General features: G+C 40.3%; 1 protein-coding gene across 1 annotated transcript in view; it reads left to right on the plus strand.

Moving 5' to 3' along the window:
• The window catches only part of tenm1 (teneurin transmembrane protein 1), a 157,723-nt gene that overhangs the window by 57,135 nt on the left and 82,371 nt on the right, over positions 1–18,217 (plus strand). The window contains exon 6 of the mRNA XM_046406138.1: positions 14,269–14,442. Within this exon, the coding sequence (XP_046262094.1) occupies positions 14,269–14,442 (174 nt within the window). The remainder of the gene's footprint in view (positions 1–14,268; positions 14,443–18,217) is intronic.

An 18,217-nucleotide genomic window follows, 5' to 3' on the forward strand; every position in this document is an offset into this window, starting at 1 on the left:
ACACACACACTGGCGAATCCATGCAGATTAATCCCCAGGCTGAACCATGCTATTCCATTAATGTCCCAGCCCCGGTAATTAGTGCATTAGTGAGGAGTGTGAGTGATGACTTGGAGACGACATCACCTTTTAATTGGTGTCATGCTCCACTCCTGTTTGGCAATGATCGATCTCAGTGTTGACATCACCATGGCAACCGCGCCAAGACGTATGGGATGTACGCATAGATGATATGTTAGCCTGTAAATCAAAGATATTCAAATAGCAAGATTAAAGTGGTCATGGACTTAATGTCTTTGTCTAGGGGGGAGAGGTTGAGACACAAGCTACCAGATGATTAGGTTCTCTCATTACATAATGATTCAGTAATTTTACTGAATTAATTAACAGCTACTGACAGGAAGAGGAAAAAAAAAGGTTCTCCCACATTCTGAGCTTTTTCATCCTTGTCAATTAAATGTTGACCTTTTCTGTATTTATTCATTTTGAGCCCATCTCTCATTAAATCACATTCTTAGCAAAGATTCATTCTGATTATCATAAATATTATAATAAGAAACAGAATAATTGATATGCAGTCTTTAAAATATGATAATGAATGATCCTTTATTCCAAATGTAATCAGCTCCTGCAGGCTATTGTACTGTACTTAGCAGTGGGGCAGTTGTTATATTGTGCATATTTATTATCATTTTCATGCTGATAAGATGCAAGAAGAGTTGAAACCATTAGTCAATTACCTGATTATACAGTCAACAGAACATTTTAATTTTTAAACAAAAGTACCAAACACTTAAGTATTTCCAGCTTCTTGGTTATTGTGATTTTCTGCTTTTCTTTGTCTTAAGTATAGCAGGGCAAATATCTTTAGGTTTTGGACTGTTGATCAGGCAAAAGAGCAGTGTGATTGCATTATTTTGGGCTTAAGAAGTTTATAAAAGAAATTTTCTGTACTATTTTCTGACATTTTGTGATGAAATGATTAATCGCTTAATCAAGGAAATTGCAGAGCGATTAATGTGCCTGATGTTTGTATTGTCTGTCAGCGTGATACTACAGATACTGCTGACTGAATCAAGACATTTTCAACATTTAAAAAAAATATGACATATTTCTTTACACTCGTGCCAAGCCTGAGCCAAACATTTGAGAATGCTGGAGATGCTTCCCCCTCAAAAATCATCTCAACGCAGCTGTTACATTTGGCTGAATCTTTATCTTTTCTCATGATACTCAGCCAAACTTTGCACTGCTTGCCGCAGTCATCCATGGTTCAGCATGAAACTAAGCTAGTAACTGATCTCACATGCTAATTGCAGACCTGGAGTGACCGGTAGTGTAACAGCAAATCCTAAACACTTGAGGTAGCTTTTAATAATTTACTAACCACATCTGACATTGAAGATTTGTGTCAAATCCTCAATTTGACAATATAGAACAAGTTCTTATTACCCAAGTTCTCTAGCTTATTTATTAATTTGGGGTAAAGGTAACCCTACAAATAATGAGGCAATAACATTATGTCTTAAATTAAGGTTTCCAATTAGCACAACAATAGGACGATGTGTGATTGCAGAGATAATACTTTGCCTAAGTGATTGCAGCGTATGCCCCCTGTTGTGATTAGCTAAGGCAGTCTTCTTCTCCTTCTTTACTGCCCTCTTTCCTCTCCTCCCATACCCCCTGGTGTTGCACGGGCTGTGAATAGCTTTGTTAATTTGTTTATCTCCCAATGTACCCCTCCCTCCTGCGGTCGTAGCTTGTTATTAAGCACAACACGGCCATCAGATATGAGGAGCAAGGCATTATGATAGCAAACGGGGCATTTAAGGAGAGATAGAGGACAGATTAAGATTGCATCTGTAATCTTGAAGAATATTGCTGCTGACAACACTACCACTAACTCATTTTCTATTCTAAGCCTCATTTAAGTTCTGCCTCCGTAAAATCTACCTACTATTGCTCTATCATGGTGTCAGGGAAAAAAAAAAACCTAATTAGAGTATTTTCTGCATTAATGAATGTCTTGCTGTTTTAAACAGTTACAATTCTCAGTTGTTGAATCAAATATCAAGAGAGGGCGTTATGTGTCAGTTATGAAAGATAATCATCTCTATGGCAACAGTGAGAAGCCTCTGACGTAAGTTAGATGAGCAAGTCAGCAGCAGGCTGCAATCAAATAATCACTTCCAAATCACATTTCAGTCAGTTGCACACGCAGCGACAACAGTGTAAACAGTGTACATATTAAGCTACGGTCTTCTTTATAGTTCTGTTGTGCAATATGTGCTGCTTCAGGGGACCCAGTGATTCCATAAAGAACCAAATGACTCTTTAGTGGCTTTAAGTTCATTACTTTCACGCTATTTCATTCAGTAAATCTACTCTCACAGTTTGATGGCAATGCAAAGCATCTGCCGTAAAAGAAGGACGTTATTCACAGGGGGTCAAACACAGTACAGTTGAACTCACTGTGATTATTTCCATCATCAATAAGTCTGCAGATTTTTTTCCTTAATTTGGTTTTTCAGAGCCTAAAGTGATGCCTTCAAATTACATCTCTGTCTTTGTTCCACTGATAATTGAATTATTATAGCATTATAAATTGAGCATCTTTGGGTTTTGGTCTTGTCTGGCTGATTGGATGAAACAAGTCAATTTGAAGATGTAACCTTGGGGTCTGTTATATATATATATATATATATATATATATATTTAGATGTTGCAGCCCTATTCACCAAATAGCAAACAATGTGCTTGGTGGCTAGAACTGAATAAGAGTTCTTAAGTCAATCCCTCTTGATCTAGATTTCTCCTCCAAATGTCCTAGCAGGCCTTGTCTGTCTCAGCACCAGGCTGATTAGAGCTTATCATAATTTAAGTGCTTGCTGTATTCTATGTTGTTGACCACCCTGCTTAAAAATTAGCTGAGAAGCACATTATGCCAACCACACACCAACAAGACATTATTCTGACGTTATGTCAATGACGTCTATTGTGTCTCGTGTTGCAGAGATGGCTACTGAAGTTAACCCTGACCTGTCCTCTCTCATAATATTGCTAATACCAGTGCAATAGCCTCCACAGTTACAACTGGAAGACATATACAAGTGGTAAGTTTGCCAAGTTTCACAGGCTCTCTGCGCATTTAGTCTAATAATTAATCAAAACAAACTCACAAAATGTCAAGAAAGTAAATATTCTACCCTATGCAGGCAAAAGTATTGAGATGGGGCTGTTTTTCAGGGGTTGTCTTAGGACCCTTACTTCCAGTGAAGGGAAATCTTGCTCTACTGCATGAATGGGCATAAATTCCCACAGAAACACTCCAATATCTTGTGGAAAACCTTCCCAGAAGAGTGGAAGTTGTTATAGCTGCAAAGCTGTCTGCGTATTTTGTCCATATCAAAACGTATCTCCGAAATTTGTTTTTTCCAGGAGCATTTTTTTTTACTGTGCGCTCCAATGACATGCGGTTATTTACGATCCTCCAGTCTCATTTTTATGTCCCACCAAACTTGATTGCAGGCTATTCTACATCTTCACTTAACACATTACACTAACAAAAACTTTTTGGTTTGCATTTTATATGGAAATCAAGATAAATCATGGGCAAGTAGTAATCTGATATTGACATGCACACATCAGTTTGACTTGATGGTCATATAAATTCCCAACACATCAGTTGCTAGGGAGGAACGCATGCTGTACAATGTAAAATGTCAAAAACGTAAAAAGTGGAGACAGCTACTATATACTGTATTTTTCTACTAAACAGCAGAATACAACCATGCACCTGCTGAATGAGTTTCACTCTTTTACCCGACTAAGATGAGTTTAATTGCCTTGTTGACTCATTGTAAGGAGACATAAACTAAAAAAAAAGAATCACCTTTTGGTTTGTCTTTCCACAGTCACCTAAATGCGTTCGCAGATGTGGGAGCCTGCTATCATTCTTGTACCTCCAATACAAACACATCCATATCAGTATCAGTATCAGTATCAGACAATCAGAGCAATTACACAATGCGGTGTACTTGAGAACGTCCCATTGGGGTGGAGGTTGGGGAAGTGAAGTGGTTGGTCTCACACACACCACGTTAAACCAAGAGAACGGAGTTTGTATCCCATGGAATGGAATGGAATCAACAATCTATTCTGATCATTTTAGTCCCTAAAATTAGTGGCCTAACCAAGGTGGTGTTTCATGTCAAGTATGTGTTAAGACCTTGCACGTTGGCCACAGATGCTAAAGGGTACCTTGCATGTTTGGATGAGACAAAGGACGTGACAAAGTGGGATGAGGGCATATTGGATATGAAAACATTTTGCATCCTGCCGTCACTATTGCTGTGCTAATGTGAGCCAAATTGTACCTATTGGCTATTGACAGTGACTGATTATAAATCATCTTGTTGATCATTAACCATGCTGTGAGGACAACAGATTTATGATGATTATCCCAAAATTAAAGCCTGCTTGTTGACAGGCAAACACAGAAGACAAAAAACAAAAACAAGCAGGAGGGAAAATTCTCTCCTTCCTCAAGGAGACTTGCTAGCTACATTATAGACTGCTTTAACTAATAATAGCATTGATACTCAACAGCTCTAGTGTCTGTGTTTAGACATGCAAATCTGAATTAACAACAGTTATCAACAATCAGCTTTAATTATTTTTAAATGTAGCTGAGTATGTGGGGGTGTAGGAGGGACACAGTTGTGACCAGTAATTGGTGGTTCATCACAAATGCCGCTATCATCCAGACATACCGCTGGTCAGACTAAACCTCTCTCAAGTTGCATAAAACTACCAGCTGTGAGAGTATGTGAAGTGGAACTGAATCTGATTAAAGTACCTGAAGAAAGTAGCTGATGCTTGCTGAAAAATTTGCAAGATTTGTTGCTAAGGCTGGCTGAAATTAAAGCACTGAAGGGCTCTGTAAAGTTGCTAAATCTATATCTATCTATACCCATGATTCCTAAAGTTAAATAAAATGAGTGACTGTTTAGACAGACAAACAATAAACCCACATTATGTCTCCTGTCATCCTGTTTATAGCTGATTTACTGTCAAAAGGAGACTCAAAATCAAGATCTCTTAATAGCGTTGTTCATTTGTACTGGAATTCGTCTTTTGAGAAAAAAAAACACATTTTAGTACTATGACAAGTCAAAATGTTTTGGTGAAAAATGAGTGAAGACTGCATCACAATAGTTTTGCCCTGCTGACAACACTTACTAAACTTTGGAACATACGTGAAAAAAAAATTGAACCAGGGAGGGACAGCCATAGTATTTTTTACTTTTTAGTAAAAGTCCCCAATATCAAAACAGGACTGATGTGCTTTAACTACAATGAGTGGTGCAACTATAAAGAATAACTTGGCAAGAAAGTGCAAATTACACCAGAAATACAATATTGTAAGTGTTTTATGTGTTTTCAAGCTAATTTTTCCACAGTAAGTTTTGGATTCAGTCTTATTAAAAGTAATTAAGGAAATGTCCCAGCAGAAAAACGATGTAGAATTCCTTGACCTAATTTTTCAATGAACTGATGGAAAAGACAGAAAGGGCAAAGACAATCCCAAGGTAAAAGAAAACCCAAGTCTAAACTGTAAAAGCTCAAATATAGAGAGCTCAAGTCCAGACAATATGAGGAATTCAGAATTGTGGAAACGACGCTAATGATCGCCATCATGGCCTGTAACTGTAACTGCAGTGCATTCATCAGCTTGTATCAACTTTGTATAGCAATAATAACCTCAGTGGAGTGAACAGTCTGTAACGTGGGGATCGCAGTCTGTTCTGATAGCAGGTGGTGGGCAAGAGGCCAGAGACTGTGTACAGAAGTAAAGTCAGAGGGTCAGCTAAGTCTGGTGATGGATGTCGGGATGGAGCCATGAAGGTGATGAGTCGACCTGGCCCTAAAAAAAATGTTGCCCTTTCCCCCAGAGGTTTTTGAACAGGTGGTCGCCTGTTTGTCTGGGATCAGTAGTGATCCTTTTCATTGTGCAGCTCTGTCAAGGAGGGCAACTGGCAACCAATTATCAACTCAGCAATGCTGAGTGGGTAAGATTGGCTGCTGCAGCTTGTTTCCAGGAGGGCCTGGAAACTAGAACCCTTTCTATTAGGAGTGTACTGGCTCAGCATAGTTCAGTTGGACACAAAAAAGCTGTCACAAACAGTGACTCAATCACAGTACACCAATCCTGCGGTGTTCTGCACTGTGTATTGGCTTTAGTCTCTTTGTCTCAACAGATGTTTGCAGTCTCGTCCATAGCTCACACTGAGAGGACTGTAATTTTTGACTTACACATGTCCCTCATTTGTGTCTCTGTGTGTTTTTTAGGACACAGACATGTACTAGTCCTGAGTCACTTGGTTAATTCACTCGGCTCATAGTAAAAGAGACGAGATTCATGAATCCCCCTCTTCATTAAAGTTAAGTCCTTGGGTACACTTGCTGCTAACAACCCATATAAATACAACATTATAAATTTCACCATTCATAATCTCTTTATAATCTGTCCCGTTGGTTCTAAGTAGCTGTTAGCAAGAAAATGTTAACAACGACGAAAAAAGTATAAATTACATGGACTAGCAGCAGTTGCTACCTTACTCGTCATCAGGGTACTCAGGCATGCGACAGATTCTCGTAAGAAAAACTGCCTGCATAACCAGAAACACAATTTAAAGTTTGAATTTACATGGGTTGTCAGCAGCAATGTTACATTATATTACATTTATTTTATATCCCTATTAACTTTATTTATCCCAAAGACATGACCCCACATAACAATCCGACGTGCAGCTAATAGTTTTTGGTGTTATGTTTGAAGCAAAAATTCTATAGTACTTTGCTCTGCTCCAGTCTTTAGTTGGAAGTGAAAGACTGTTTGTTGTGTGTTTTATAGCGATGGGGATATTGCCTGCACCCTTAATTGTGCAGAGTCGGATTTGCATGACCCAGTAGGACTTTGGAGTTGGCTTTCCCGGGTAGGTTATTGGCAATACTGGTTCAAGTGACTCAAAGGACTCAAGTAACTCGGATCAGTATATTGAGTGACCCAGAAGGACTCAAGTACATATGAAGAACTGATTTCGCAATGACTATTAGGACAGTGGTTCTCCAATGTGGGAGATTTCATGGCCAAAAGGGAACACTTTCTGTAATAAAAAATATAAAATCTGAAATCTTATCAAATTTAACCTACATGAAAAAGAATATGTGCAGGTGTATATATATAATATCCTTGGGGCTCATTATTTTTATCTGGTGATTTATTCTTACACCATGTTTTAAAAATCAGAAATGCAAATATCTTTTTATTTTCAAAAAATACCATTTGCATTATGTATTTTACCTATATATATATATATATATATATATATTTTGTTTTTTTTTTTTGTTGTTTTTTGTTTTTTTTCTGTAAATGACTTGTTAACCTAAAGTGTGGTGTGAAAAGACATTAATCTATTTTGGGTGCGTGGGAACAGAAATGTTATGTGAGAACTGCATTAAACAGTTCTGTGTCATTCCAAAAGTTGTCTTTTGGTAATTTATGATGAAAATCTGTGAAAAACAAAAACAATGTGCTTTACATGTGTATCTGAGTCCAAATGTTTGTGTGTGTGTGTGTGCTCGTGTTTCTCAGCCCGGCTTCTTTCAGCTGGCTGCTTCATGCCTCATTGGGATTTCTATTGATTGGTCCAGTTTCTCTTTGTTTTCAGTCCTCTATTTTGGTCGTCTGATGCAGCTCTACGAAACCCACTGGCCTTTGCTAAAACTGCACTAACAGCTCCAGAAGCCTTTGGTAAAATTGCTTTAAATGGCTAGACACATTGTGGTCTGAAAGCTGTGAATGACGAGAGAGCCCTTTGGTAAAATGTCTCCTTAAGGTCACAGAGGCTGCGATGAAACAGCCTCAATAGCTTCAATAGTTCACCGAGTAAGTACAAGCTTGTGCAGGCACAGGGACGTGCACAGCAACTCACACTCACATACCTTTTTGTTTCTTTCTTATTGTCCCTAAGATACTCATGCACACACTACTGCAGCCATACACCTACACACGAACACGGGGTTGAGCTGTATTTGACTGTGAGTGTCAGTTCTGAGCCTCTGTTTGTCTGCAGTGTTTTTGCTCACGGTGGTGGTAGATGGTGGCTGCCGGAGGGGAATCTAACATGGCGTCAATCCCCTGCTCATTTAACACTATTCTGTCTGTTGTAACATGACTCAGCTTTGAGAAAAGGACCAGATCAGTAAGACAGCGAGTGGGAGACAGACAGGCAGAGTGGGGGATTCTGACAGAAAGAGAGAGAGAGAGAGAGAGTGGGCGTGATTAGAAATGAAAGAACAACAGAGAAATGGGTGAGGCAGAATGCTGTGATCTGTTGGACTTGGCGTACTGTTGCTACCATGACTAACTAGATGACAGCAACAGTGAGTTTTTACTGGTAAATAAACACCAGGATATACTGCAAATCTCATCACTCAAGTGTGTCACCACCTCCGCTGTTCCTTTATTCGTTTTCTCGTCATTTTATTTGTTTATCCAAACAGGACTTCCCATTCCGGATCAGCAAGGTCACACCAATGATGAGTCTGGAGGTTTATGCCACTGAAGAGATTGTGGAGCTCGGCTCTGCTTCTGCTCACGCACGCAGGCACACACAAGCGCACAAGCAAATGTCAGCAGACAGCCACTCTCACACGCAAACATACACACTTAAACGGTCATGACAGTGGTATTAATAGCTTTCAAGGGGTTGGTGGAGGGGAGTAAGAAAAACACTTTAGCGCCTCTTGTCTGTCAGAGTGGAGTGAGGGCCGACAGGCGAAAAGGCAGGAGGGCAGGCAGACCCCCAGGCTCTCAGTCTCTCCTCCAACGTTGACTTAGACACAGATGGCTCTGAAGTCCCTCTCCTTCACTCTCCTTCACACTTGTTTTCCCCATTTGTCTTTCTCCTTCTTTCTTCCCCCCTCTCTCTTCTTCCCAGTGTCTTTTATCTCCCGCTGCCCTTCTTTCTCTCTCTCTGCTTTCTTTCTGCCATCCCTCAGAAGTTGTGGCTTAGCTAGGGGCTGACACAGCCAGGCAGAACTTGGATGAGAAATTGCTTTTACTGTACATGCTAAACTACACACTAAATCGAATGACTGATGCTCTTGAAAGTGTTTGCTGCAGGGCAAAGCCAGCTGTAGTCTTTGGTTGTCAGAAGGAATATAGTTGGCGGTTAGCTATGTGTATGACTGAAAAGAGCTTGGCAATCAGGACTGGATGTGTTTCCGCTTGTGCGAGAGTATTGATAAATCATTTTTAACTGACTGCAGTGCTACCTTGGCTGTAATGGTTATCGATAAGGCAGTATATTCACAGTCAATCTCACCCATTGTGGCCAGCTCAACCCAGCGCAGATAGCTGCATGTAGTGTAACACAGACATTTAGCAGGAACGCACACACACACACACACACACAATTTTCTTTCTCTATCTCCTCCTCTTCCTCCCACCACAAGTGTGAAATCTAATCATCACTGGAGCCCACAATCATTTCTATCTAATCTGGAGACACACATGCCTGACAACAACAATGGCAACAACTGCAACAGCAACTGCAAGCTGGCATTATCGCTGCTTTCTACTAGCTCAAATAGTCTGCTTTAAAAACCTGCCTATCTCAAGAGAACGGTGCAGAGAATTTAATGGTTCATGGTTACCATTTATAGCAGTCACAATAAAGACATGCCATCCATGCATATTTGGAATCCAGTTGTTAATGTACAACAGCCGAAATGGAGGTGTTACTTCAGCAGCCTCTCTAACTTTATCCACAAATTTCTACAAGCCTCTGTTCTCTTATTTCTCCCTGTAGTAGTTTAAGTACACCTGAAAAAGCCACATCAAGCATCTTTTCTCTCACTACTGAACTCTCTCAGACTCGCCCTACACCCTCTCTTCAGCCTGCCACATCTTCTGCGTACATCTCGGCGGGGTAGCCCACAGCGTGGGTACATCACAGAGTCCCCTCACAGCAGTGCAGTCCTATTACCTCTGGCAGTCATCTCACTGTCACACTGATCAATGATTCATGTGTGCGAGGGCCTCGGCCTGTTAGCTCGCTGCACTGCTGCTCACTGTCTGCGTGCTGCCGCCGCCGCCGCCTCTTCTGCTATAATGACTGGACTCACTCGGAGTCTCTGTCTAACGTGAAGGTTTTCTGTTTTTTGTAAGAACGCGAGAGAGAAAGATGGACACTGAGAGAAAGATGGATAGACAGACACCGGAAAAGGCGAGTGAGAGTGAAGGTTCACGCTGAGCACATGCTGCTCGCTTAACTGACCGCATGCTGTGTCTAAGTGTGTGACTGCGCAAGTGTGTATGTGTTTTGTGTCCACACAAAGGATCAAAAATGTGTCAAATCCTATAAGCAACAGATTTAAGAATTGAGGGGAACTGCTGATACTGAAAGATAGATATGGTATTTTGTATTTCTGTATATTCCCATTTAATGTTTTTTAAAAGAAATCGTGTTCTAAATGTTTTTTCACATACAAACAAAGGGAATACTAGTGGCTTTTACAAGAAAGTATAACATTACTCTGTCTCCTTGTTTATGTTATGTTATGTTATGTTTATGCCCATAAATCCCTCTGTATTGTGCTCTGTACCAGATTGCCTGTGGTGACTTTCCCATGCTGGTACACTGGCAGTGATGTGTTTTTACATTAATCCAAAAAGAATGTTTTGTGAGAGTTTAAAAGAGGAGCAATCACAGTGACAAAGTAGGCTAAAGCCGGTGAACAGTGTTTGTATAATTGCTTTCATTATTGAAAGATGAAAGTGACATATTTTGTCATTGGAGGGAACTCACTCCAACGAAATTCGTGCTCTGCATTTAACCCACCCAAGTGACGTGCACACACACACAGCAAACCCGGGGCAGTGGGCGACCGCGTGCAGCGCCCGGGGAGCAGTGGGGGTTAGGTACCTTGCTCAAGGGTACCTCAGCCATGGACACCGGGACGGGGAATCGAACCTAACCGCTGATCCACGACTGTCCCAGGAGGAGAAAAAAGTTATTAATTATTATGGAGAGTCCTTAGGTTAACTAGTTTTGATTATACCTTACTATCACCAAATTTGAGTTGAAATAATGGTTACATGGTGCATATTTTTAAACAAATAAAGGTAAGTTCCTAGGATGGTGTCCACACATAGATATCATGGTTGGCTTCCAGGCAAAATGGGATGGAGAAACACTTTGACATACATTTTGATGTCCACAGACTTGCACACATGACCTTTTATTAAACCATATCCATTCTAATGCAAATTAAATAACCCAGACTCAATGTTCACATTTTCTGAAGCAGTTATTACATCTAGTTTATATGTCAGCAATGTATCTTATGACAATCCAAGAGAACTGAGCAAACTTTATCTGCCGCTGTGAGCTTGTAAGAGAACTTTGGGTTAGGATTATTTACTCATCTTGTGTTTTGATTCAACCAGGAGAGATGCCCATGCAAGTATTGGAAGAGTCCCTTCTGCAGTTATTACCAGCAGCAAATGGGTCTCTGGGTTTCAGCACAGACGTTCAGAACTCTCAGCACCCCTCTTTAAGTGTATCGTCAAATTTCAAATTAAATGCCTGAGTCCTGTCCTTGTCTGTGGCTCCAAAAGTAGTTAATTTTGAAATGGCCAAAATTAACTTGGTCAAGTGAAGAACAAGTCTTAATACTGTCATTACTAGTCTTGATATTACTGCGAGGACACTGGGCCCTCAAAAGTACAAGAGCATATATACAAACTTGCCCCCTCCCACCATCCTCTCCTCATCACAGTGTCAGGTCCTTATCCTTCGTGCTTCGGCCTGTGTGTGTGTGTGTGTTTGTATGTGTGCTCTCTGACTCTGGATGCTAAGCGTTCTATCAAAAGGTCAACAGCCATAAAACAAGAGAGTGAGAGAGAGAGAGAGGCTGATGAGCAGGAGCAGGGTAAGAAGGGTCTGAGGGGTTTTTGAGGACGGATGGAGTGGTGAAGAGGAGAAGATAGGAGAGCCGGTGAGGACTGTCACTGCAGAGTCATTACTGGAGTGGTTAACACTTGGCTAACAGAGGTGTGTGTATGTGTGTGTGTGTGTGAATAAAATAAGGAGAGAAAGAAAAGTAGTTCAGATGAGCGGAAGTAAGAAAATACTGAAGCATGAGAGATTGAATGGTAAAAATGTATCAGTTTGGGAATAACTTGTCATCCCTCACTGAGCACTCTTACAGACTAATTTATGAAACTATGATAGGTTGTTCCACTCCACTGCATAATGTAATGCAGTACAAACAGTGATGATGCATACAAAGCTAAATTTGTAGGTGCAACACTATATTTCATGTTTAATTCTAATAGAAGAGAGTCGATAATGGCTTGTGGCTGAAAGAAAATCACTGTAGGATTGTCTATAAATGTATCATTGTTAAATAAAGTGTGATTCCGACTGTCATCGGTGTGTTTTTCTTCCTGCCAGTATTTTTCTCCCACCTGTCGGCTAAAGATGGAGTACTTACAATACCAGACAACCAGAAGGTATTTTGCTGGAAACTAAACCCATGAAATTGAATGTACAAGGCAGATCATTTGGGTTACTGTTTATCATGCTTTTTTTCCCAACATCAGAATGAGCCATCATAACTAATTTCACAGTGAGGTGTTAATGAGAAAATCCCCCACACTGAATCTTTTAAAATGAAAATACAGTGAAGGAGAAAAAAAATTTTAAATGAGTGACTCGTACCCACACTGATGTGAAGAATCTGTGCGTGTCCATGTCTGGTCTCGTCACAGGCTGACAGTTCAATTAGTGTGAGCTAAATGATGCATGACGTCTCCCTCATGGCCCTAGTAATCGTCAGTGTTCTGCTTTGAAGAGCTCATATTGTGCACGAGTAGATAGCTAAGCCAACAGTGGATAGGGCTAGTCAGAAGTTGAAATGTTGGAATGTGTGATTTGCTGATCCCCATAGATGCCAAAGTGGAACATGGGACCAAATTGGCTCCAGCACTCAGAGCTCATCATAGATTTGCTGCATTTTTCAGAGAAAATAGTCCTTTTTCCTCCTGTGCCTCTGCAAGTGACTGAAAATGGCTTTGAACTATCTGGAGTTTTAATTAGGTATTCCTCATCACCTGGGGATCAAGTGTGGGTGAGCGCGTAGGTGTGTGCGTGTGGGTGTGTGTATTCATGCATATATGAAAATAGCAGGTGCATTTATACGCTTGTGTGAGTGTGCTGTACCCGAGCATGTGTTGGTCATGCTGTTTAATTGTGGATTTGTTTTTCTAAGCAGCCATTTTGTGCAAGCGTGTCAAGTGCTTTTTCTGGGTGTGGGCAATCAGCAGACAGAAGACAGACAGCGAAGACGTTTGAAGTCGTTAGAAGTTTCTTACCTTGATCTGCATGCAGCAGCCGTCCTCTGCCTGCCACCAGCGCATAGTAACTTTGTGATTTGAGTCTTTGCTTTTGTTTGATGTTCCGAATGTGTCAGAGGAGAAAAAACCTGCAATGATTTATTTCATTTGCTTTGTTCTTTATATCAGCAAAGGGACATTACCTTTTTTGATTCTTTTTAAAGTAGGAAACTAAAGCGGTGTTGGAGTGCAATCTCACATGAATGGAACCTGATGATTGGTCAGAGCAAGGTGAATGTTATGCTGTGTTTTATTGACAGCCTTGCAAAACGCTAATTAATTTTCTTAATGGGCAAGTTTGACTTTTTTTTATTTCGCAGCATGCTGGATTGTTGTCCTAGTAAACAGTTTTATGAGTGGGAGGGGGAGTCCAGTATCCTCCCATACCTTTGTTGTTTAAAAGGCCCATATGGATTGTGAATCGGCAGCAGCTTTCAAAGCATCATTAGTCATGCATAAAAGACTGTGTTAGTGCTTTAATACCAGCCCTGGGCTCAGGCTCTGAAGATCTGCTTTAATTGCCCACCTCTGCCACGTTCTGTGTTCATGTATGCATGTGTACGTGCATATACTGAACATGTGTGTATGTATGGGAGTGTGTGTGTCTTCTTTGTGTATTTGCTAATTGTCCACTGCCTTGGCGGGCACTAATAAGCACATAAACTAAGTGAGAGCTCTAAGATGGTTATTAAAGAGGATTCAGACACACCCCTCTGCATGTCTTGAATAATGATCTCCTCTCTCTGTTTTCCCTTTCCCACTGGCTGTGTGTTTGTGTGTGTGCGTGTGTGTGTGTGTAGCGGTCCACCTGTTAGGTCTGACCTGGCATCTGCGGCATGGCGAGAGCCAGCTGTATGAGAATGGCCTGAGCTCAGCGGACCATCAACAGGAGGACCACGGTAAAACCAGACCTACCAGCTCCATCCACCTGCTGGACACGCTCAACCCTGAAAACACACACGCGGGTGACAGAGGTGAGCTGACACACGCACAGTATACACCGTAATAACAAATGCTCTGTGCTCAGCCATTGACAGGATTTGCTTTCAGTTTTAACAAAGCAAATGTCATACAGTCCTTTGCTATTTAATATATGTCAAATGTATTAAACGAACACTGGCTTAGAGCTTTTCACTTAACTTAACAGTAAAGTGTATAAAGTGTTTGGCTGCCCGTTTTTTTTAATTTTATTTCTGTGACATTTTAATGGCAAACAGGCAAGTGTGCAGTTAAACTGTTGTGATATTTCATAAAGCAAAGTCAGCAGTTCAACCGAGTGAGCTTACTTTCAGGAAATTCTGTTCCATAAAGGAGGTTTAAATAAGTCTGACCCAAGTTACCTTTTCAAGTTGTCCCTCCACATTGGCCTGGTGCTGGTCAGGCTCACTTTAAGGTTTGGTTTCTCATTAAGCAGCATTAAAACAATCTGACAAACTGAAACATCAGTCCTCCTATATGTTGCTTTTCGCTGCTGCATTGCGACCACAAGTAGTGCATGTGAGATTTATCACATTTAAGCACTTCTGCTTGATCAGTATTTGAGGCATTATTTATTTTTTGTATTTTAAAGAGGAGCTTTGTGATTGTGGCGGAGCACTGCTACATATGTGTAGTTGAGGCTAGTGACTTGAACCTAAATTAGCCACATTAACAAAACACACCTGAATACATTGTTGCCAGTCGAGCTGATGCCTTTTTTAAAACAGTCCATTTTGCATCTGACAGTACTGTAGGAGTGCATTGGTAATTCAGTGGTACTCTTTTAAGCATCTGCTCACTATTAAGTAGCATCAGTATTAAGTTCCATTAAAATATTCAACATAGGTGTATTTAAATGCACTACAATTAATATAAAGCCAGTGAATAAATTTGACTGATAGTTTTAAATCCTAATTACATTACTTATTTTCTTTCTAAGAAATAAATTACCTGGATTTAGTCATATTTGATATGCTGATTTGTTACATCTAATTCATCTACACATTCAGCATTCGTTTACATTACTAATTCTTGGCTTGAACCCAAGCTGTAATGTTCACAAATAAAGCACTGTAATTGAGTTCAGCTCGACTCTCACAGTTGGTTGACAACATTCTGCCAAAAGTTCTCCTTTGCTTCTGTTTGTAGGTGTTTTTGTTATTGTCTGTGTCTGTTGTTAGGTCTGTGTTCTAAAATCATGAAATAAACCAAACGTGACTTAGTTTTCTCCCATTAGCTACAAGAACACCTGATGAAAACAGGCATTTCACAAGAAGCTCTGCTTTTTTTAGCCACCTTTATTAAACACCTCAGGACCAAGTCTACAGATACACACATACATGGGAAAGGTTAGCGCAAATATATACGTACATGTGAAGGGAGGTCACATACTTTTCTATTACAACTTTCCTGGAATATTCACGTCATTGTACTCCTGTTTTTTGTTTCTGCACACTTAATGAAACAAAAATCCTGCCAGCACAGCCAGGCATTTTTGCTACAGGATTTATTGGAAACACAATTATTAGAATAGTAGTGAGACCAGAAAATCTCCATTGAAATGTAAATAAGAACATTTAAACATTACGATTGGAACATGTTGAGGCTGAATATATATATATATATATATATATATATATATATATATATATATATATATATATATATATATATCCACTGGCATGAATTCAAATCAGTTTCCATTGCATTAGGACATAACACACTCAGCACAATGGATGTTCTAATAAGATAGAGAGACATCAGTCCAGAGATCAGCCTTGAACTGATTACTCATTTATTAGAAAGGCAAGGTAATTGGTTAATCATGTTCCCTCTTAGCCAGTCCGTGACTGGAATAGCCTTTCTACACTCTGCAGTCTCTCAACAAGGCAGAGGAATTACTAACACCAATTTAACCCCATGGCATGGGACATTAATTGTGAGTGTTCCAGGTCATGAAGTCAGGCAGGACACGACAACCTTCACGCTTAGACTGACACTGATGGATATTACATTGGATGCTGTTGAAGCTCATATTCAGCACTTGTACAGAGAATGTGTGAAACAAACTGCAGCCCACTGCAATTTGGGCAACCTGGGACCTCCCTAAAGCAACTATTCTTGATGAATCCTCACATTGTGAGGATTAACGCTCTCATCAGTAGCTAAATCCTCTGCTAGAGCGTGCTGGGGTCACGGACTATACTTCCGAGTGGTGCATCCCAACAGTCTATTGTTTCAGTTCCTATTGCTTATATGCTTCCTGAAAGCTGGGAAATCAAAATGGGCAAAACTAAGCCATTGATGCAGGAGGCTCAGATTAATAAAATTGGCACGGTGGAGGTGGTCCACAGACAGAAGAGGGCCAGAGAGATTAGAGATTAGACTGTAATCCAGTGTGGCAGATTATCACGCTCATCCTGCTGTACCCATCACCTCTCACACCAAGAGACCACACAATCCCCTAGATTACACAGCGGACGATGGTGAGAGGAGGCTGCGGGGAATGGAAATGACAAAAACATGACACGGTAGGGAGGGAGATGAGTGAGAGTGATGGGAGGAGGGAAGAATGATTGATGGATAGCAATCAATGTGAATGATGCGTGAGATGGTGACATTAAAATGCAACCAACTTATTATCCATTTCCATGGCTTTTGTCTGCAGAACAAAGAAAACGAGGAGCAAATTGTTCTTTTAGAATAAATTATTTAATTTTTGATGCACTACTATGAATACAAGTAAAAACATAACCATGGGAGCACAAAGACAGCTGAGGATAGTCATTAGGGGATAGTTATTGGTCTCTGCTTGTTTTGATATAAACTGATGACATAGTAGGGAGAGATGAAATGAGCTTGGCAAAATGATTGGAAGGTGGTAATCTTCTTGTATTCTTGTTCATGTATTTTTAGTGTTGTTGTTTTACGTCAACTCTAATGCCTTAAAACAGTCTGTTTGATTTGTTGGCTCAACCCCAAAATCAGATCCAGAGCCACAGAATTCTAATCTCCCATTCAGCTTGCAGCACGGCACTAGATACTAATTGACATGTTGTGTCATCTGCGTATGGCTAGTGTCTTGTCAAACTGCTCGTGCTGTGTTTTATGTTCTCCGTGCTATCTCGCCAGCAGTTTCCACAGATCACCAGGAGCCCTTCTTAGTCCTCCACACATAAAAGCCTCTCTAATTAGTGTTACATTAATTGCCACTCACCCCGTGATTATCAACCTCAGGCTGATGTGCGTGTACTAATGCTCAATCTTTCCCCTCTCTTCTCTCTGTTTCTGTATCTGACATGCATGCATATGAGCATGCACACACACAGAGACACACAACCACACACATGTAGAAAATATTCTGATGCAGATAAAAGCATAAATGCCTTGAGAAGATTTTTTCTGTCAATGGATTCCCTATCCTTAATGAAATACATTTAAGCATGAGAATAATATTTCAGTCAATATTTAACACTGGATATATTAATTATATGACATACAGCAGAGTGGCATTATGTCTCATTATAATGCAAAGATAATGAAATGTGGGGCTTCTGCAATAACATCTGAGAATATGCAAGGACTGTATAAACCACTGTATGAAAGGAGAGTTAATGCTGAATTGTTTTCACTCTGTCTGATGGTGTGGTTGGAAATGGCGTGTAGATGGATGGAATGTGACACAGACAGAGAGGAGGGCTCTTAAAGAGCACATCAATATTCTAGACTGTGTGCAGAGAGAGAGAGAGAGAGATGAGTGAGGCTGAGCAG

The sequence above is a fragment of the Scatophagus argus genome, chromosome 12 (assembly GCF_020382885.2).
Source record: "Scatophagus argus isolate fScaArg1 chromosome 12, fScaArg1.pri, whole genome shotgun sequence".
NCBI classification, from domain to species: domain Eukaryota; kingdom Metazoa; phylum Chordata; class Actinopteri; family Scatophagidae; genus Scatophagus; species Scatophagus argus.